The sequence below is a fragment of the Aythya ferina genome (assembly GCF_964211825.1).
Source record: "Aythya ferina genome assembly, chromosome: 1".
In the NCBI taxonomy this organism is placed as follows: domain Eukaryota; kingdom Metazoa; phylum Chordata; class Aves; order Anseriformes; family Anatidae; genus Aythya; species Aythya ferina.
Genome location: NC_140296.1, coordinates 183,366,942 through 183,387,537, shown reverse-complemented (window position 1 = coordinate 183,387,537; position 20,596 = coordinate 183,366,942). Strand labels below are relative to the sequence as shown.

The 20,596-nt window shown below is 36.1% G+C and overlaps 1 protein-coding gene across 12 annotated transcripts in view; it reads left to right on the top strand.

Annotated features, from left to right (window-relative positions):
- The window catches only part of CADPS2 (calcium dependent secretion activator 2), a 314,451-nt gene that overhangs the window by 158,245 nt on the left and 135,610 nt on the right, over positions 1–20,596 (top strand). For all 12 annotated transcript variants that reach the window (XM_084507238.1, XM_084507237.1, XM_084507234.1 and 9 more), the window contains exon 8: positions 2,336–2,475. In XM_084507238.1, the coding sequence (XP_084363364.1) occupies positions 2,336–2,475 (140 nt within the window). The remainder of the gene's footprint in view (positions 1–2,335; positions 2,476–20,596) is intronic.

The following is a 20,596-nucleotide window of genomic DNA, read 5'->3' as shown; positions in this document are numbered from 1 at the left end:
ATGGAAATAACATTGCATTACATCACTGTGGAGAAGATGCTCTTGAGCTAAATTTCAGCAACTTTTCCTGTCATGGGAAGTTTGTACAGTGTTTTGGTTTCAGTGATTTCAGTGGAGCTCACGATTTGTGCCACTCAATGATACAATACACAGTGGTTAGGATTTGCCCGTACAGGCAATATTAGGCTTAAGGTTACTGCAAAGATGGTTAATACCTACAGAATACTCTGTGTGCATGTGTATATGGGTGTTTTTGTACAGTGATAAAAATGTTTGATGATAAAGTTCTTGAAATACGGTTTGTAGACTCTAGTCTTCTTAGCTCTCATTGTTTAAAGCTGGAGGGAATGGCAAAGTTTAATACAAACACAACACAGTGCATATCTAAGTATTCTGCCAGATACTTATTCGTTGTAAGAGGTTTGAAAACAAAGCTCCAAAATACTTCTTTAAAAATTCAGAAAAGGAATTGTCAGTCCTGAAGTTATGAATTAATTATACACTTGTCAGCTTATATTTTCATCAGCATTCTAAAAAATCAAAAAGTTGACAGGAGAAAGATGTCACTTGAGATGCATGAGTGGTAATAAGCTGTTACAGGAGAACAGTAACTACAGCCTGTAGAAAAGAAAAAATTCATGGCATCACCTACAGTCCTATATGAATGCCTAGTGATTAAATGCAAGGAATGAGTAATAATTCTGTTTATATAATCTTGTATTTAAAATGGTAAACAAGCTAAAAGTTATTTCTGTTTAAGGCTTCAGAACTCAAAGGTTGCCATTCTCATAATGCTCTTCAAGGGACAGCTTTTACTTAGAAGGAAAATGAACGTGCTTTTTGGGAGGGAGGGGTAAGCTCTGTTATAAATAGCATTTGCTATGCATTTGCAAAAAGGAAAAAAAATCACTTTTTGATTTATGACAACGAATATATTGTTTTTTCTTCTATTTCTTTAAAAGGTACTGAATGTACTCAATAGTTCTGACAAGTTATTTCTCTCACTGTTATAGAAGTCGCACACTTGATGCATCGTATTTCTCTACTTTGCTAGTGCCCCTTATATTATTGGGGTGCAGGAAGAGCCCAAGGCCTTTGGTTTATATCATCTTTCAGATGATTATATCTGAATGACACTTGTAATATTTTTGGCTTCATAATACCCACTAGATTTATACTTGCTTGAAGATTCTTACTCAAATCCTTGATTAACTTTCCCGATAACAAAGGGGAGAATATATTGTGTTTTATATATATGACACAAGACACAAGTACTATGTATAAGAAATTAATTTGATGTTTAACTTTATGATTAATTTCAGTTTCCAAGATATAAAAAATGTGGAGAACACTGCTTTTTAGAGTTTTCTTATTTTTTGAGGTACTGCTTCGTGATAATGGTAATTCAGAACTCACTGAATGTTACAAAAGTCTCCCCAATAATGTGTTTAGACTGTTTTAGAGTCTAAATTGATTCAGAAATAGTGTTTATAGGAAGAATGAAGGGAAATCATATTTCAGCAACATTTGACTGCTAAACATATATAAGGATTTGATTAAGCAGTAATATTGAATTGTACTAGCTATAAATGGATAAACTTTTTGGATGGTAAATAAATATTTAAGTTTGTGACCAATAGTAGTCTACAATTAATGTTTAATTAGTAAAATTATCAATAAATTTATTTTAGTCTTTTAGTTAAGTATTTTTTTTCTTTCACTGTCAGTTTAGCAAAATGTTTGTGTTGTAGGTTGCATGGAAACTGGACATACTGCTTTATATTTATTATAATCCATTTGCAGCAAAGATGCTTTGGGATTAACCTCTGATTTCTGTAATTTTTACTATAATTGGTTTTTATTAATGCTATTGATTCAATAATGATGTTAGTAAGAAAGAGAATATTTTGCTTTTATTCACACAAGTAATGTCACTAGTTAGGTCACTAGGTAACTAGTGCTATAGCATATTGTTTCAATTGTGTGTTCCCAGTAGGGCACTGAGTAATATGAAAGTTTAGGCTCCTGTTTAACTGTACGTGACCATCTTCAGGTATTAACAGTTGCTCTTTGTTTAAGATTGTTAGATTTTTCAATCAGAATGAACTAATGGAAGATTTTTTTTTAAGTAATAATAAATGAGTGAGTTCATTTTTAAAATTCCTCTATTGTAATAGGATTGCATCAAATAGCTTACTAGATTTATGAACCTTTTTTTTTAAGTCATCTTTCAGATTGGAGATGCAACAAGAATCTGAACTGCTTAGAAATTTATGTTAAAGAGTAGCAGATTTTTTCTGTCAGCTTACTGAAGTGTTTATTTTATGACTTGCAGGTAGTGTTGTATCCAACATCCAACAGCTCAAAGTCACCTGATCTACATAAAATGATAGTCCCCAAAAACAGCCAGGACAATGACTTGAAAATTAAACTAGCAGTGAGAATGGATAAACCACCTCACATGAAGCACTGTGGGTAAGTATCCATTTTCTGTCTGCCTGTATTTTATTTTTTTGCTTCAATGTGCATTCACTGTATTTAACACTACAGAGATAAAAACACAAAGATTGTGAAACAATATAAATCTATACAGCAGTTGCTCTGGTATGAAATTGTGTTATATCCTTGTTTTATACATAAAGTTTGAAATAGTCAGGAATAACGTCCAATTCAGAAGTTTAGTGAGGTGTAAAGACAAATGATGAGCTGGCTAACATGCAAAACTAAAAGTAGAGCATCAGTTAGAAACTGGTTTTAAATGTTAAAATTTGTAGCACTTTGGAAAAAAATAAAGTTGATACTTAGGAAATTAACATTTTTCTATTGTAATAAGATATATACCACTCAGTGCAGTGGCATTTGCAACACCGTCTCTCCCTTTCTTCCTCTGTCCACTGTCTGGTATTTCTCTTGAAAAGCATTTGGGTAAGTGTACCAGTTTAAGGATGTTTTTCTAAGACTGAAACTATATGCAATGCAAAATTTGTAGAAACAGCCCCCTGCATAACTGCCACCACTATTCCTCATCTCGACTGCAAAAGCAGGCAATGTTGCCTGCAGTAAGGAAGGCTCTGTCTCTTGCTAAAAGTGATAAAGCAATCACCAGAGCTCTTTTTCAACTTTCTAACTTCTTCTGAATTCAGTGGAAGTATATTTCAAAAGAGAACTCTTCTAGATGTTAATATATAATTAGTAATGGCTGTACTATTTAGACTTGTTTTTAATCTCTCCCTGTTAATATTCTGCTTGTTGTAGTTGTGAAAATTTCCCATATGTGATACTATCTTTCTTCTTCCTTTTTTTTTTTTTTTTCTTTTTTTTTTTTTTTTTCTTAAAAGAAAAAAACAGTTTACATAAGTTTTGGCAAAGCTGTAATTAGGCTGAAATTTCCCATTTACCTACCTCAGCCCTCATTTTGGTTTTGGGAAATGCAGAATTGATCAGGACTATAAAAACAAGACCTGTGGACTGTGGCCTGCAGTCGGTAACCAGGAGTTGGGAGGACAGGGGGAAAACAGGCATGGAGCCAGAGGGGCAGCCCAAACTGTTGTGCTTAGAGATTGGGACTGAGATCAGAAGACCTACAAATACATGGATAAAGGAAGTAGAATCATGTGGCAGGATTGAGCAAGCTGAGTAAGGTGGAAGGAGCGAAGAGGGCTTAGGGAGGAGAGAAGAGTGTTAGTCTGCACTAAAATGTGATGCTCTCCTGTCAGTGCTCTCCCTCTTCCCTGCTTGGTAATTGTGGCACATACTTGCCTGGATTTGGTCCATTAGCATCATTTCAGTCTTCTAGAGCTGTAAGGTATTGGACTAACTGAAGCAGTGAGTGCTGCAGAGGTGGCACAGTGCTGCCCATGTTCTTCAGCAGTTTGTCACAAAGCATACACAGTACTGGGATGCAAGGATTGATTTGTGCCTCTCAATACCTTTAATTCCTTCTGCCTGTCTGCGACACATCAGATTTCTTCACTGGGTGTTAAGACCAGCAACCAACTAATGTGAGTGTGGTTCTGCCAGGGAAACAGATTAACCCTTGCTTAATTCAAATGCTTACTCTATTGACAGAAACTAATAGGGCAATAATAACTGAAAATAGTATAGCAGTAACATTTAACAAAGCACTAGTTGAACCACATGAGTAGCAAGTAGTATGCAACAGATTCATTTAACTTGCACTTGACCTAGCGTGGTTGTATATTCCATTTTACAGCTCCCTTGGGGAGGTTGTGCTCACATGCGTTGCTTCCAATAGGTGACAGGTTGCTGATCCACATGCTGTCCACAGATAAAATTAGGGTATAGCATGCTGCTCTTTTGACCGGGGTCCAGCAACAAGGACAAGGCTCCAGTGCTTCTTCCCATTGTGCTTCAGGTTTCTCCAAAGAAATTGGCTCAGCCAGTGGCTGTTCTTCTGGGGTCTTCAGAGGGTTTTCCTCTGGAAAATTTGCTTTTCCATACTAGCTTAGGTCCCTAGTCTTCTTTTCTGAACATTACATGGGTTGTCCAATAAAATGTTACTTTCAAGGATTTAACTCAATCATCATTTTCATCTACTGTTTCTGGTTACTTCCTCATGCTGCTTTTGGATACTAATCTCCTGGCACAGTTGTTTACTTCCTCATTTTACTGTAGGGTCACTGCTGTCACTATTCTCCAGGCAAAAACTGGTTTTCATCTTCCCACCAAAAATGCTCAAGGTCAGTCATAGTTTCCCTTTCTTACAGCCATTAGCTATGAAGATTGTTACCTACACATTTGTCTAGCAAAGTCCATCTCCTCCATCATAAATATATTTGAAATTAAATAAAATGTTAATAATACATCTATTGACCATTGAAAGAGTTGATGAAGTATTTTATGAAAGCACTGGAGTTGCAGTGAGAGTGAAGAAGAGGGTGTTTATCTGGAGGGAAATACCAAACTGCTCAAAGTATTATTTATGTGTAAAGTCAGGAATCCTTAATGTTAGGAAAAGCGATCACTGAGGCACTATCTGCTGCTTGACTTCCTCTGTGAGTAAAAGGGTTGTTCTAAGTGGACATTTGCTATGTTTTCAAGATAGATTCCTGTCCAATTCATCACACATTAAATTTATTCATGTTCAGGACTGATTCTTCATTTATCTGAGAAATCCTCATTTATGCAGGGGCTAGAAAACATACAGCAAATGAAGGAGAGTATTATGGGAGGCAGAGGAATATTTTGTGCTGCAGGTAGCTGAGGGGTGCCTGGAAGGACTAGTTTTTATCCCTAATTGTGCTAAAAGGAGAAACTAGTCTGCTTTTCCAACTGTAATAACTGGTGATATGTCCCTCATTTCCTGTGCTCAGTTTGATAAACTGGAATGTGATTTCATAGTGGAGCACAACATTCACAAGACAGCTGAAATCAGTGGCAACTAGGCTATAAATCTACATAGAGGTAAAAGTTGTATTAATCCAGTTTAGTTATGAAGTTGTCATAAACACTTGAAGGAAAATCTTGGAAAGCAACTGGTAGAATGAGCTCAGGGAAGAAGGGAGGCAGCAGCCACCTCAGTCACACAGGAGCAGAGGCTTGCGCTCTGCCAGCCAGTGTTGTTGTGGTGCCAGGCTCTGCAGCTCTCTGGTGAGCCTGCATGAGGTAGAAAAGCAAATAACTTGATTCTGGCTATAAATTGGTGTTTGCATAGCATGCAGTGAAACAGGCCATAGGAGAACGTAAATTGCTGAAGAGCTGGAAGGCAACTGCTGTTATCCTGAAGAGCGAAAAGTACTGGGATGTTTTTCCTTTTTCCTATTTAGTATGTAGTCAGATATTTAAGCACAGTGTCACAGTGTACACAAAAAGGGAAAAAATTAAAGGGTGTGTTCATTCATATTTCTGGACTTTTGTCATTTGAGCAAGTTGTATTTTAATAATAGGCTTTTAATGTAGTTAGTGTGATTATCCTCCTTACATTGTAATTCTTCAGCTTCTTTTTCAGAAACATCTCATGTTTTACCTTCACCCAATCTTTCAACTAGACAAATTGCATTAACCATGTGGCAGAGTTAACAAGCAAACATACAAGGTTCCTATTTGTCTCATTGGAGAAAAAGGCAAGCTGTTGGCATTAAGTAGTGCCTTCCAGCTGGGAATCTCAAAATGTATTCAAAATTAAATTAAAATCTTACCACACAGCCAATTTCAGAAAGAGGGATTTTATTAGACTAATGCTATATCAAGATTTTAAAAAATTAAAAAAAGGTAGTATGAAACCTGTTTGTCAGATATAGGAGCTATGCTTAAATATTTCAAATTCTGCAGGATCAGTAAAACCGACAGGCCCAAACTAATTGTGGGTTTACAGTTTTATTTCTTGGAAAAAGTTTCTCCTATTTAAAACAGACTTTATTTATTGACACGGGACATACTGACAGTCTTCAAAACCTGTCTTGCATTTATGCTTCAAGAATATTCAGTTTTATAAATTATACTGTCTTGTAGTTGGATTGATATTTTAAATTCACAAACAATATTCTGGACTGCAGCACCTTCAGATCATGCTCCCTCTTTAAATTTCCATCATAACAAATAATTATATTTCAAATGAAAATACAAAGTTTCATTTTTTTTCAATACAAATTGAAATCTTTCTAAGAGCATGAAATAACAATTCTTATGATTCAACACTATAATGAATCTCAGTAGCAGTTGATTTGTACATCTGCAAAAAAGAGGTATATGCTTCAAAAATAAAGACTACTCATGCATCTTACTGTGTCTTACTATTTATTTCAGATATTTCTTTTAATGCTTGCATGAAAGGCTGTCACAGTATGAAACAACCTGAAGGATACATAACAATCCTTTTCTAATTAAACCCTGTCAATAGATTAGAAGGGGAAGCATGCACTGCTAGAATATTCTGAGTAATGACAAGGTAAATGTCACTCATTAATGGGAAATTGTAGAACAGTCCTGAGTATTGGCAATTCATGATACTTCAGATTCCTTTCTCATCATTTCTAACATATTCTCACAGATTTCAGTAACCTTTCCCTAGTCTAAAATGCAGAGTATATTCAAGAGATTTATCTTTTATATTAAGCCAACAATCATACAATAGAAAGAATTGTATCCATTTCTTCCACTACAGTTTTGAATCTAAAACAAATCATAAGAGGAAATAAATAAATAAATAAATACGGACAATAAACTTTCTTTATAAAATGCTAAAATCTTGTTTATTTCTGCCAATCTAGAATAGCAGTGTTAGGGAATGTTTGCTTCAGGGAGGCTGATTTGCCTGTCCTTAACTCATAATTAAATTAGGGTTGAAAACCCAAAGAGGACAGGTTAATCCATTCAAGAGATGTGGGTTACAGTAAATACCTTCTTCTAATGCATTTTCTTTTGAAGTACCTTTGCATATCCATGTGCATTTAAAACATGCATTATTTTTTAAAGTATGTGTCAGTTGAGTTGTCTGTTAGCATAGCCTAGTGGTTACTGCAGAGTATTATTCTATTGCCTTAAAACTTGACATAAAAAAGGAATGTTGAGATTTTATTACATAGCTTAATTTAAAAAGATAGGTAATGTTTAATGATAATATTTTATAAGGGAGATAAAAAATAATGTAAAATTCTTACAAATTGACCAGCCTAAACAGGATAATATTATAAAGTAGTATTATTTAGTTTTGACTTCTGAAGTAAAACATTTCAGTATTTTTCTTTTTTTCCAGAACTTTTTCCAAGATTTAAGTTTATCCCTATAAATTCTGCTTTCTGTTGTGACATGTTGCATTTAGAGTTGTTCATAGAATCACAGAGTGGCTGAGATTGGAAGGGACCTCTGGAGGCCATCTGGTCCAATGCCCTGCTCAAGCAGGGCCGCCTACACCAAGTTGCCTGGGACCATGTCCAGGTGGCTTTTGAAGATCTCCAAGGAGGGAGACTCCACAACCTCTCTGGGCAACCTGTGTCAGTGTTCAGTCACTGTCAAGTAAAGAAGTGCTTCCTGACATTCAGACAAAACCTCCTGTATTTTACTTTGTGACTATTGCCACCTGTCCTGTCACTGGGCACCACTGAAAAGAGCCTGGCTCCATCCTCTTTGCAGCCGCCCTTCAAATATTTATAGAGATTGGTGAGATCCCCCCATGACCCTCCTTTTCTCCAGGCTAAACAGTCCCAGCTCTCTCAGCCTTTTCTCACAGGAGATGCTGCAGTCCCTTAATCATCTTTGTGGCCCTTGGTTGGACCCTCTAGAATATCTCTATGCCTCTCTTGTTCTGACTAGGGAGCCAGCAACTGCACATAATACCCCAGGTGTGGCCTCACCAGTGCTGAATAGAGGGCAAGGATCGCTTCCCTTGACCTGCTGGCTACACTTTGCCTAATGCAGCCTAGGATACCACTGGCCTTTGCTGCAAGGTCACACTGCTGGCTCATCTTCAACTTGGTGTTCACCAGTACCTCCAGACCCTTTTCTGGCAAGCTGTGTTCCAGCTGGGTGGCCCCCAGCAGGTACTGGTTGCTGGAGTTGTTCCTACCCAAGTCCAGGACTTCTGCTTGTTGAACTGTGTGAGGCTGTACCTTTGATTTCTTAAATTTTTGTATATGGAATATACATTCTGCAAGCACTTGGTTATTTATGTGCCTTGAATTTCTCCCTCTCTCTCATTTGGAAAGCAATTATTTTGTCAACCTTTTTTGAACTTACACTCCAAAATTATATGGAATCATTTAGATTTTTTTCCTCTTAAAACCTTTTTTTTTTTTTTTAATTATTATTTGTATGGGTGTATTGTAAGTATTGTAAGAATATAAGGATCACCATGAATTTGCAAACCCTTTAAAAAGTCTTTCCTCTTGTATACCTAGGACTGACTGAAATATTCTTAGAACATTTATAATCAATAAATATAACCCCTATATGTGACTGAAATCACGCATATCTTCTGCTGTTGCTGTAGCTTTAGAGCTGAAGAATATCTGTTAGAGTAATGTCCTGGCTAACAGTCTTCCAAGATGCAAAATTAGAAGATAAGTAATTTTCCCCTCATTTTTTTATGACACTTTTCACCCACTGATAGAGGAGTTCATTGGAGAGGAAGGCAAGTATAATCATCTCTGTTTTACAGACGAGTGAAATGAAGCACAGGCATGAATAGCAATTACTCAAGGTCACAGGCAATTCAGTGACAGAGCTGAGGATAGCACTGGGGTCTGCTGGCTCCTCTGTGGGTACAGCTGTAGTATGTAACTGTCACCTGGATAAAGTGTTGTCATAGCTACTAGCAAGCCTATAAGTCAATTATAAAGAGCTGTATGGACGCTGAAGTCAGCCAGGATGAGGATGTTTCCAGCTCTTATATGCTGTTTCTCCATGGTCACCTAGCAAAGGGTAGGACAGGGAACAGAGTTAGTTTTATAATTTCAAGTTGCATCATTTGAAGGCTGATCTGAAGATGAGAACTATTTCAAGTATCATTATTTCAGAAAAACATGTGAGGTGACCGCAGTAAAAAGACTGTTTCAAGTCTGGGCTACTTTTAAAGATAAAGATGACAGGAATACAATTGCATCTCTTGAGCTCTGTTGCAGACAGGCCTTTATGCTGCTTATAGTGAATTTGAAACTTGGTTTCAGGCCTTTCTCTGAGCCAAACACATACATATAGCATTTTTTTCTTAAAGCCAGTAGGCATACAGTCGCTTCAACAAGAGAAAAGTTTTAGAAAACTGTATGTGTCCAACATCTTAGAAAATCCTTCCTAATAATTTTGATGATATGGTAATATGTACCATGGATATATTCAATTGTTATTATTTTCCATTAGATAAAAACAGTTAACTTTCTACACTACTTTTCAACAGTTAGTGAAAATGTTTTTCTCATTTGTGAATATTGTAAATTTTTTTCTCATAAAAGGGAGAGAGGCCTGCCTGAGAGGTTCCAGTTGTTTTTTCATTTATCAACACAGCGTATTTGCATGAATCAAATGTAAAGATAAGTAGATATTTATCAAAATATAGTATTTCTTCATCTACATACATAAACTCTTCTGTATCTCTCTGTAACATTTGATTTGTCTTTCCAAGTTTGTGTGCAGCACATCTGTTTGAAACCATAAAATCAGTATATTAGCACCATCTAGCTTTCTATTTGTTGCTATTACACTTTTGCTTCCAGATTAAAAGAGGGTAGCAGAGCACTGACTTCAGCTGCTGCTTTGAAGAGTGGGATTCTCGCTGTCCTTTGGCAGAAGGCTTATTTTTCAGTTTGTGAACATAAAGACTGGGAGGTATAAGCAAAGTAAAATGGTAGGAACTGTTGAGCTTGTTTGAATTTTACAAATCTATTCATCACATTTGGAATCCTTTCCTCACTATAGCAGCCCCAAATTTAGATAGTTAGGCTATGTCAGAGTAATCCAAGTTCTTTCAAAAATCACTGGATGTGGAGGAATGCCTTGACAGGTTTTCTTATGAATGCTAAGGTATTGACAGTAGGAAAATTTAAAAAAATGGGGAGGGGGAAGGTAAACACATAGCAGTGAGGTAAACACCAGAGCCTTCTCTCTATGTATTGCATTCAGAAGTGTAGATTATGTACTAAATTAAAATTAATGACAGATCATCAGACAACAAAGTTTACAAGAGCAAGAGGCAGGCTTTGATCCTCTTTTTTCTTTTGCCTAATTCAGTTTCTCAAATCTATATTGAAGTCAGACCATGAGTAGCTACCCAAGTGATTTTTACAAGCTAAATCTCTTCTTATTTTAAGTGAAACTCAAGCTGCTTTCATAGATAGCAAGATAATTTTGCTACAGGTAACCACAAGGTTCAGAGAAATACTATCTTCACTTCTGGTGAGATTTCCTACTAGCTATAAATATTGATCTCTAAATAACGTAGTGTCTATGTGCATGCTCTTATGAAAATTAATGAAATAAAATGAATATTTTAAGTGAAATATGTTGGAATTTCAATTAATCCCTGTGAGGACTTTTTGTTTGTACCAGGGGTAGTTTAGGGATTCTGATGTCCTCCAACATGTACAGGTTGTTCCATTTGGGAGCACAGATGCTTGATCTATATTTTTGAACACCTGCAGTTTTGTTCAAAGCATTTTCTTACCAGAAGAACTGTTGATCTGTAAGAAATATGAGGGGAGAATATCAATGTTCCTTATAATTTCTATTACAATTTCTGTTAGAATTACTCCCTAATTAGTCTCAAATATATTTAGGAGTTAGATCTGTCTACAGACACTTGAGAGAGATTGCCCATTGCCATTTGCGGTGTCAAGCCTTCCAGTGTTGTGAGATGACCCATAATTCCTATACAAATTTTATATGAAAATGGAAGGTATTGCTACCAGTCTGCTACAAGAGAATCCTATCACAGAATCAAGTGTGTATCCAAGTCATCTGGGTCTAGGCCAAAATTATTCACTCTCTAGCAGTTTCAAGCAATTCCAAAAGACAAGCTTTTCTTGTCTCTCCTATTGCTGGCAAATGGGATAGTGTTTTTGTTTGTTTGTGGTTGGCCTCAAAATTAGTGCTTAAGTTGTCCTAAGAACCTCTTTCTCATGTACTCATGGTTCCAACGGGTTTTTAAACACTAATGAGTATGTCAATAATAAGGAAGATGAACAAAATTAGGCATATCTAAAGGGTCTTTGCTAGTGAAGACACATCAAGCAAAAGTGAGATATAGTTTTTTTTTAATCTAAACAAAATATTTCAGATATGACCATTTGAGGAAGTCAGAATGGGGTCTGGTGGCATTATCTTTTACAACAAGATGACCAATACCATCAGTCTTACATGTCATGGTGCATAAAATGAAGGAGACGTGTGAGTGTGTGTGTGTAAAAGGGCAGATGCATGCAAAATTTTACCTGGCCTGCTCTCCACCCTGTCTGAACTGTCTGAGAGTGCAATGCTAGCACCAGAGCTGAAGAACTGCTGGGGTCGCCAGCTTGGTTACTTGCTTTTGACTTAGTTGGCTCATAGCTCAGACTTGATGCATGTGCAATGTCACCTCATGTTTGGTTGTCATATACAGGGGACCTTTGAGACACTGCATAAAGGAAGATTTCAGTATGTCTTCGACAGGAGGGCATAAGTAAGTATCAGAGTTTCAGTTAGGTTTCATTGGCACAGAAGAGAGAAAAGGAATGGAGTGCAAAGCATCATGTTCCAATCCATATTCAATCAGACCTAGCCAGACTGTTATCTTTTAGGGCTAATCAAGACAAGTGCTGTACCTGTATGTAGTTCTGTGGTGCTGAAGGAAACTGCAGTACTGCCTGTGCCTTACTCAGTACCTCTTAGAGAAGAAGTGTTGTATAGCTGAAGAAGGTGGCTTTGGTCAAATTTCAAACACAGTTGACTGTTGAAGAGAAAAAGTGATACCAGTACAAAATGTGAGCAGCAACAGGAGCATACAGCACAGCAAATACCGCTTCATATTCAGAAATGGCTGCTCTGATTTTTACATCAAGGTATGCCAAAGTGTCAACTAACAAGCAGCACCACATATTTGTCTGTGTAGAGCATGTGTTTTCTACAGAAGAAATGATCCTGCAAGAAGGATCTGTCAGTAACTGAAAAGCATTCTGGCTGGGAACAGCAGAGTAATTTGGGAGATGTAAAATGTAGTAGTGTGAAATTTATTGCTGATTACCTCCATTTGGAAAGAAGTAGCATTACTGATCTGTAATGTTACCCAATTATTTTTAAACAACACGAGCTTTTTACTAATACTTAGGAAGAGGAAATTACATTTCTTCTCAACAGTAATTCTGAGACAGTTGCTGACTCCAAAGATCCAAGACCATGAAACACGAATGTACGAATATCCCTTTCTTCAAGACAGACTCATGTATCCAGCTCAGAGTAAACCCAAGTGTTTCAAGAACTTTTGGCACATGGAATGTCCAGCTAAAGGACTGAGACTCACTAGGGAGCTCCACAGGTAATCATGCCCTTTCTGTGAGCATACTAGTCTCTGGCTTATGGCATAATTTTTAACTTTCTAAAAGAAGTTAGTTCCATCGGTTTGCATTAATTCTTTTGATATGATCTGAATGCTTGACTGTTATGGTTAATAAAAGCATATGTCTCTTTGAATGATTGTTTCTGTCATTTTAAATAAAAAGTTTCAAAATGGTAGTGTAAATTATTGATGGTAATAAATCAACTGCAGCTGTGCCAATCACAAATTAACAGTTGAGTTTACCATGCTCCCTTTGGAGCATGAAGTTTTTGCTAAGCGGAAGGTGCAGGAAAACTTTACTACTATTTTATGTGGTCACTACCTGTTCCCATGTTATCTTTGTACCACAAGAAAAAGTAAGCTCACTCAGAAGATTCTTGGTACATATTGCCAGTCTAGCAGTCCCTAAACAAGAAAATTGGCCCATACTAGCAACTTGAATATGCCCTGATATGAGAGATCTGTGACTCTGCCTTAACCTTTTTTAACCAAACCTTTAACGAAACCTTTTAAACCTTAACCAAAGATCACCTTTGGGTGATCCTCACAAGAACACAGGTTAAAGGTCTTCTGGACTATAGTAAGCGGAAAGAACCTCATCACGCACAAGCTTTTGTGTCTGTTATCAGAGATCATTGTCTTCTGCAAGATACAACATGGGAAATTAAAATGGGACATTCCATTGGCACTGGATAGATGGTCTCTTTAAAACCCTTGCCAATTCTGTCCTACCAGAATGGTAATGGATAAATGTGAGTAGCTCTCTGACAACAATATTAATATCCAGTTAACACTCAGTTAATAAGCATAGCATGATGCCTGCTCTCAAAGCTTTATTTTGGGCTGACCACACAAACAGGTTCATTATGGTCATATTACTATCCTTTTCAGAAGCATGAAAACTAGAAATACATTGTTGTTTTCACTCAGCATCTGAGCTCCTGTTGATGTGATCCAACCACAGGCAATGCTGTCTTAAGGATGTTATCTATTCTGTTTTTGTCTCTGTTTCAGGTGTTGTTAAATCTAAAGTTCTGTGATTTCTTCCTCTAAATTTTTATAAGTAAACGCAGGTTTGACTTTATTACAATTATTTTTGAACAGCAACTGTGTATCTTAAATAGATCTGGCAGAAAATGAACTACAGAGAGAAGATTTGAACAGCTGAAATATTCTGAAATTTTCAGAAAAAAAATCAGAGAGGCCTTGGAAAATGAGAACAGAAACAAAATTAAAAGAAATAAAGCAATGACTTACAGTTCAACAAGAATATTAGTCAAATGTTGACCCATAATCAATAAGCAATTTTAATTTATGAATGTAACAGCAATGGATTAGATTTTTTTGTTTGTTTGTTTTAGTCAAAAATGTCATTCATGTAGCTATAATTATCTTCTGTTTCTTGCTAAATTCTGACAAATTCATCCTCATTTTGATATTCATAAGGCCATTTATTCATGTATATATTAAGGTAACAATTTCCTGCATTTGTTATAACAGCAAGATGGAATGGCCTGATTTTAATTCACTTTTACGGATGTATGGATGCCTTGCTATTATTATTCCATGGTGCCTCAAAGCAATATTTTCTGTTATGCTACTTTAAATTTTGCTAAATGCTAGAATTTTTATTGTGTTAAATGAATACTAGCATTTTGCTGTGAAAAAAAGAAAAGTGCTAATGTGTTAACTGTCTTCTTTTAAAGTGATTTTAATATTGCACAATTCTGCAAAATCAATTGACTGTAATCAGTTACTTTTTAAAAAGGAAAATTGAACTTCATGAAAAATGACACATTAAAATTACATTAGTGATTGATTGGATAATGATGATGGGTTAATGCAAAATTACTATGGAAGGAAGAAGCAAAAATGTTTATCCTGCTGCTAGATCCTTAGAGAACAGATTATAGCTATGAGCCTGATTTTCAGTGCTTCCCACAGTAATTGCTTCTGAGGAGGCATGGGGAATCTTGAAGACCTTAATGATATGCCACTGCCACTTTAATTGCTAAGAGAAGCCAAGAGAATCCTAATTGCCAAGAGAAGCATTACTAATTAAGGTGTCATTCTTCATTCATTCCATAGTAATTAATCTGAAATATTTGTAAAAGCTGAGATATAAATTTAGATCCAAACTCACTTAGCTTAATCACAACATACTTTACATGAAAAAGATCTATGGGTTAAGCAAGGTTAACAGTTAAAAACATGAAAGTATACTTTTTTTTTCCTTATTTTTTTTTTCTCATAACTTTAAAAAACATGAAGTTAAAGAATTAAGAACATATTTAAGAACTAATATTTAAATCATGATTCTACTCTTCCATTAAAACATCATTACAACTATTTGTATAGGGTGTTCATTTTTCTTATATATTTCTCTGTAAAGCTAGTTGCTCCTGAGAATATGAAGATGAATTTTCTTCAGCTCTCTGGTGAACAAAATTATGCAAATTCAGTTGTACGTCTTTTGGCTTTAGATGGTGGTTTTAACAAGACCTGTTCTATCTCCCTGCCTTCACTATGATTTAATATGTGAAGGTTATGGTTAGGTATGGAAAATTCCCATAATCAGTACTGCCTGTGTGTCAAATCCTCCTTTGGTTCATTACTGCTAAAGTCCTTATTCAGCACTGAAGAATAATCAATTGGAGTGAGCTGGTCGTATTGGCAGAGGTTCGTTTCCTCTGTGTTGTTTCTTTGTACCATGTTCTCCTCAGCTTTCTTTGATGCAGTTATGTCTCAGGCTCTCTGGGTCCTAAACTCTTATTCTTTGGGCCTGGCTTGTCTCTTGTGGTTTACCTTTCTGGTGTACCCAGACCAAATGCCAACTTGTAATGCCAATGTTTCAGGCTTACCATGTGAGATCTCAGAACCAATGACCAACCATCTCAGTGAACCATACAACTTCTAGGTAGACTTTTTTGGTCTATATAATCAAATTCTTGTCTGCATTTCTCAACTTTAAATCTTCCCCCAGTCTAAACTTCCTGGACTTTGTGTGTATATGTGAGAAAACAGAAATGAAGAATAAGCCTTGGCAGCAGTTCTTGGTTTATCATGTTAGGGAAGAGGTCACTTCAGACCATAAAGATGGTGATGAGTTGCACTGCAGCATCACTTGGCTAACTGTGGCACCTATGAAAGATTGTTAGCTGCTGATGGCTACCAAAGTTATGCTACCCAGTACAAAGATGGAAATCTCTTAAGACCTGAATGGTGTGTGATGTGCCTCTTGGCTACAGAGGGAGCCAAAGGTGATGTGTGCCCTCACACATTTGTAAAGTGACTTGGTGGTTGCTGAGGACCTGATATCCACCTTGTATGCATTTCTAGGGATTTACTCCAGCCTCTGCCTGGTGTTGTCCTGAACTGACTGTCCATTAGTGGCTGGTATATGTGAGGTGCACTGACTGAGCACTGCTTCTGGCTTCATTTCCTGTGAGAGGAATCCAGTTCCCAAGCACAGAATCTATTCTTTACTGTGGACCATGTGCTGCAGCAGGGTCAATGGAGATATCACCTTCAAAAGCACAGTCCATATTCAAACTAAGTTACCAGTGTGGATGCATCCTCTTTTGTTTATGTAATTAATTAAAGTTCCTAAATGTAGTTGTCAGAACTGGGCAACAGCTTCCATTGATGCCCATGTCAAGGAGGTGTCTGCACAGCTGCCCATCCTGTCAGTGTCCATCCTCACAGTCTGCATCTTCTCAGGCATGGAAGAGGCTGAAAGGTTGAAGTTCTTCCTAGCTGAGATACTGCTGCTGAACAAGCAAAGGTTCGATCCTGAAAATACATGAAATATATGTTCCTGTAAAACCATAGTTTTCATGCTTGTAAATGTTTGCTTCACTGAATTTTTAAAAATATTAAGAATAAAATCCATACTGATTCCTTTATTGAAAGTGCTCTACTCACAGCTTCAGAATTTTCTTTAAAAATAACAAAGCTGGTGGTAACTTAGAAGGCCAAATGATGATCTAATATTTATCTGAAAATAGATCATAGGTTCATGAAATTGTAGGTGAGGAATTGAGAATCTAAAATTTTGTAGAATCTAATTGAGCATTTTGTAGAATCTAATTGAGAATCTAAAATTTGCAGTAAGAAGTTCAGACTGGTGGGAACTTCCCAGTAGCTTCACTCTAATTAAGAGACTGGTCTGACTGGAATTTTCAGATTGACTTCCTTAGCTTAAAGTCATTTATGCTGTCATTACACAGTTCCCACAGCTTTGGAGGAGTATCATTCAGAACAAATTCTGACGTTTTGGTTTGATTAAAACTTGAGAAAAAAAAATACTATGTTGTAAATACATTCAAAATATTGCTGACAGTAACTTTAGAATGAAATTGCTCTCTAATATCCCTGTTTAATAACCTATTCCAGAATTATACGTTGTAGAATATATTATGTATTTGAGATTATGTATTTATTTTGTATTATAAGTTTTAGCTTTTTTTCTGCCATTTAAATTCCTTTTGAAAGTTGTCTGGAAACTTCTCTTCCATTCATGAGTCTGTAGTAATGAAGATATAACTGACATAACATATTTGCAACATTATCACTGCACATAGTTATATGAGCAATATAATTATTTTCCCAGAATGCAGGAACAAATATCATTGAAATAATTGTTTTAGATTATTATTTATTGCTCTATTATTCTACAAATCAGCATAGCACATGTATCAGTCAGGTGAGAGATGCTGTTTTTTATTAACCTTTCCTGTCAGGTGATCTGACTTACTTCTTTGTATCAGACACTACTCTGTGATATAAAATTTAAGAAAGAGTTATTTCCACATGACATACACTGACATTACATATGGTCTGTCATGGCCTGGCATTATTTCTCTACGGAGAGTGCCAGTACTATTAACTGTGAGGATGGGGGCACACCACCTGCGTGTGTTATGTCCTTCTGTCACTTGCATTGTCCATCTGTTACTTGCATGAAGCTAGCATTCACCTAATTTTTGTCTTATGCAATATAAACCCTCACAAAATCAAAGGCACTTAGGACTGCAAAATTAATTTAAAATGTAACCAATCTAATTCTCTCTTTGCTCAGTTGCTGAATTGGATACCACAAGGTTAATTTTGCTATACTGTCTGAGGGTGGATTTCAATTCTTAATGCCCTATTCTGTATGGGCAGGACTATGTGTAAATGTGCATATGTATGTGGCTAATAAGGTTTTTACTTGCAATTTTGTAGCAGGATACATAAGGTTTAAAGACAGAGGTAACTTTTTTACATATTCAATGTTAATGTGTTTATTTCACTACAGTAGTATGATTTCAATTATTACAGTATTGCATTTGATTCTGACCCAGTAACAGAGTCCCCATGGCCCCGCACTCCTGATGTTTTGCCCAAATAGTATATTCATCACAGACAGCTCCCTTTGAATGGCCCACATCCTGTTAAACGTCAATACAGATGGGTTGGCAGTTCCACACCATACCATTTTGTCAGGGTCCCTGAGCCCATCTCACACCCCTGCGTTAGCAGCATGGTGGCAGCCCCTTGGAAGGCTGGTGGTTTCCATGAAGGTAGCAGTGCTTCATGGGTTTGGCACAATTAGCACACTCCACAGCTTTTCATTTCAATAACGACATAGAGTTCACCCTACAAAGAATCTTTTAGCATACTTACTGTCACAAACATGTTTTAATTTCATCCCATCCTAAATTAGATTTTGTGTGCTTTGTCTTTTTGTAATGTATAGGATTATTTTTTCCACTTCATGCATAAATGATAAGAGAAGAGGTAAGTGAAAAATGCATGTGAAGTGCTATGTTAAATGTTGTGTATGGCTTGCCCTTGGAGAAAGAGTCAGAAAAGACCAGTCAGTTTATCTTTGCATGTTTCTTTTATGGAGTAAACTGGGGACAAATTGGCAGGGGAAGTGTTTTGGTAGGTATGACTTCCACTGCTCAGTCTCCACTGGGGTCAGTGCAACTTCTCTTCCTTTACCAGATGGAGAGCTCCTCTGGTAATGTTAGAAGATTGCCAAAACTGCCATCTGCTTCTCTTCAAAGTTTATTCCAAAATTGAAAAGCTTTATGATTCTGGTGAGAGAAGTGAACAGAACCATAAATACAGAACTAGTAGCTGTTGTTCAGCAAATCAGTGGCTTAGAAGTTACTATTTTTATCAACAGTTCCTCCATTTGTGATTTTGAACTCTGAGACTTTAAGCTCACTTAAATTTTATATCATTTGAAGTTAAAAATTCTAAGTGGAATGCCCAATGCCATTGACCAAGTAGAAGCAAATACAAAATTTAGTGAAGTTTGTACTAGTACTGGCATGTAGAACTCTACCTGAGGAAGTGCTCTCCTCATACCTATCCAGTGTCTCTTCTAAAACTGAGTGTTTGTGGCCCTCTCACCCTTTTCATCTGCTCCCAGGTCTTAGCTTCAAAGAGCAAACTGAATTCCATTGCACTTAGACAATGAAATTATTCCTCATAGGTTAAGGGCTGTAGGCTGCTAAGAGATACCATTTTACAGGGTCACAAGATGTCATTTTAAGGATCTTTCAGTCAAGCCATTTAGAAACAAATTCTGAATAAAGAATGCATTCAAACAAAATTGGGCTTGTTATGCAAACAACACAACCTAGACTAGGATTAAATATAACAAATATTACCATTAGCCGAGGATATGTGCTAGAATAAGATCTCTAAAAATATTATGGTTGCTTTTCTTTCATTGATTAAAAAAAAAAAGAGAGAGAGGGAACCAATATTTTGCATAAATGAAGCTTTTCCTTTATTTTGTATACTGAGAAGGAATGGATCCTCTTTAAAACAGAAAACACCAATTCCTAGATTAGTATTGTATGATTAAGTTAAGAAAGTAATCATATGTCAAGTAGAATTTTATTGCTGTTATTGAATATGAGTGTACAATTTAATCTCAAATGCTGCATTCATTTTTAATTGAGCTGTATGTATTCTGCTTAATGGAAGGCTTGTTTTTTTTTCTTGCACACTCAATAAATTTTAATTGAACACCTGATTCCTGCCACCAACACGTTAACATCTGGGTGCTATCTGTCTTTTATGCATATAGATACACTGGCTATAATTCTGCAGAAAAGCAGATAATAGGAAAACAAAAAGACAACATTATGGAACACTTTCAGCCATAATTTTTTATTATATCTTGAGAAGCATTTAATTATCTTATTTCATTTAATTAGCCCCACTACTTAGGTCAATTGTTTTTTATTGACATGGCATATTAGCAGCTTTGCTAATTGGAACAAAATAGCATGTGACTATACTGTCTTGTACAAAGCAATTATTATTTTTTTTCTGCTTTCCCAAGACTTTTATTTATTTCACAGTCTTTTCAATAATGTATAAAATATTTTGGCATGGAATAGCTTGATTTACAATTTAGGATTTCACTTTTCACAGTTTTATTCCTAAGTTAAAGACAAAAAGACTAAAAGGGTTCTAAAAAGAAAGTGTTTACTTCATAGCATTAGATTTTAAAAACAGAAAACAGCACTCTACCTTTGTAGTTTTTAGAAATTTTAGTATTTCTTTGGAAAGGGAAGTGCATTTTTAAGCATTCTTTATCATTAAGTCTTT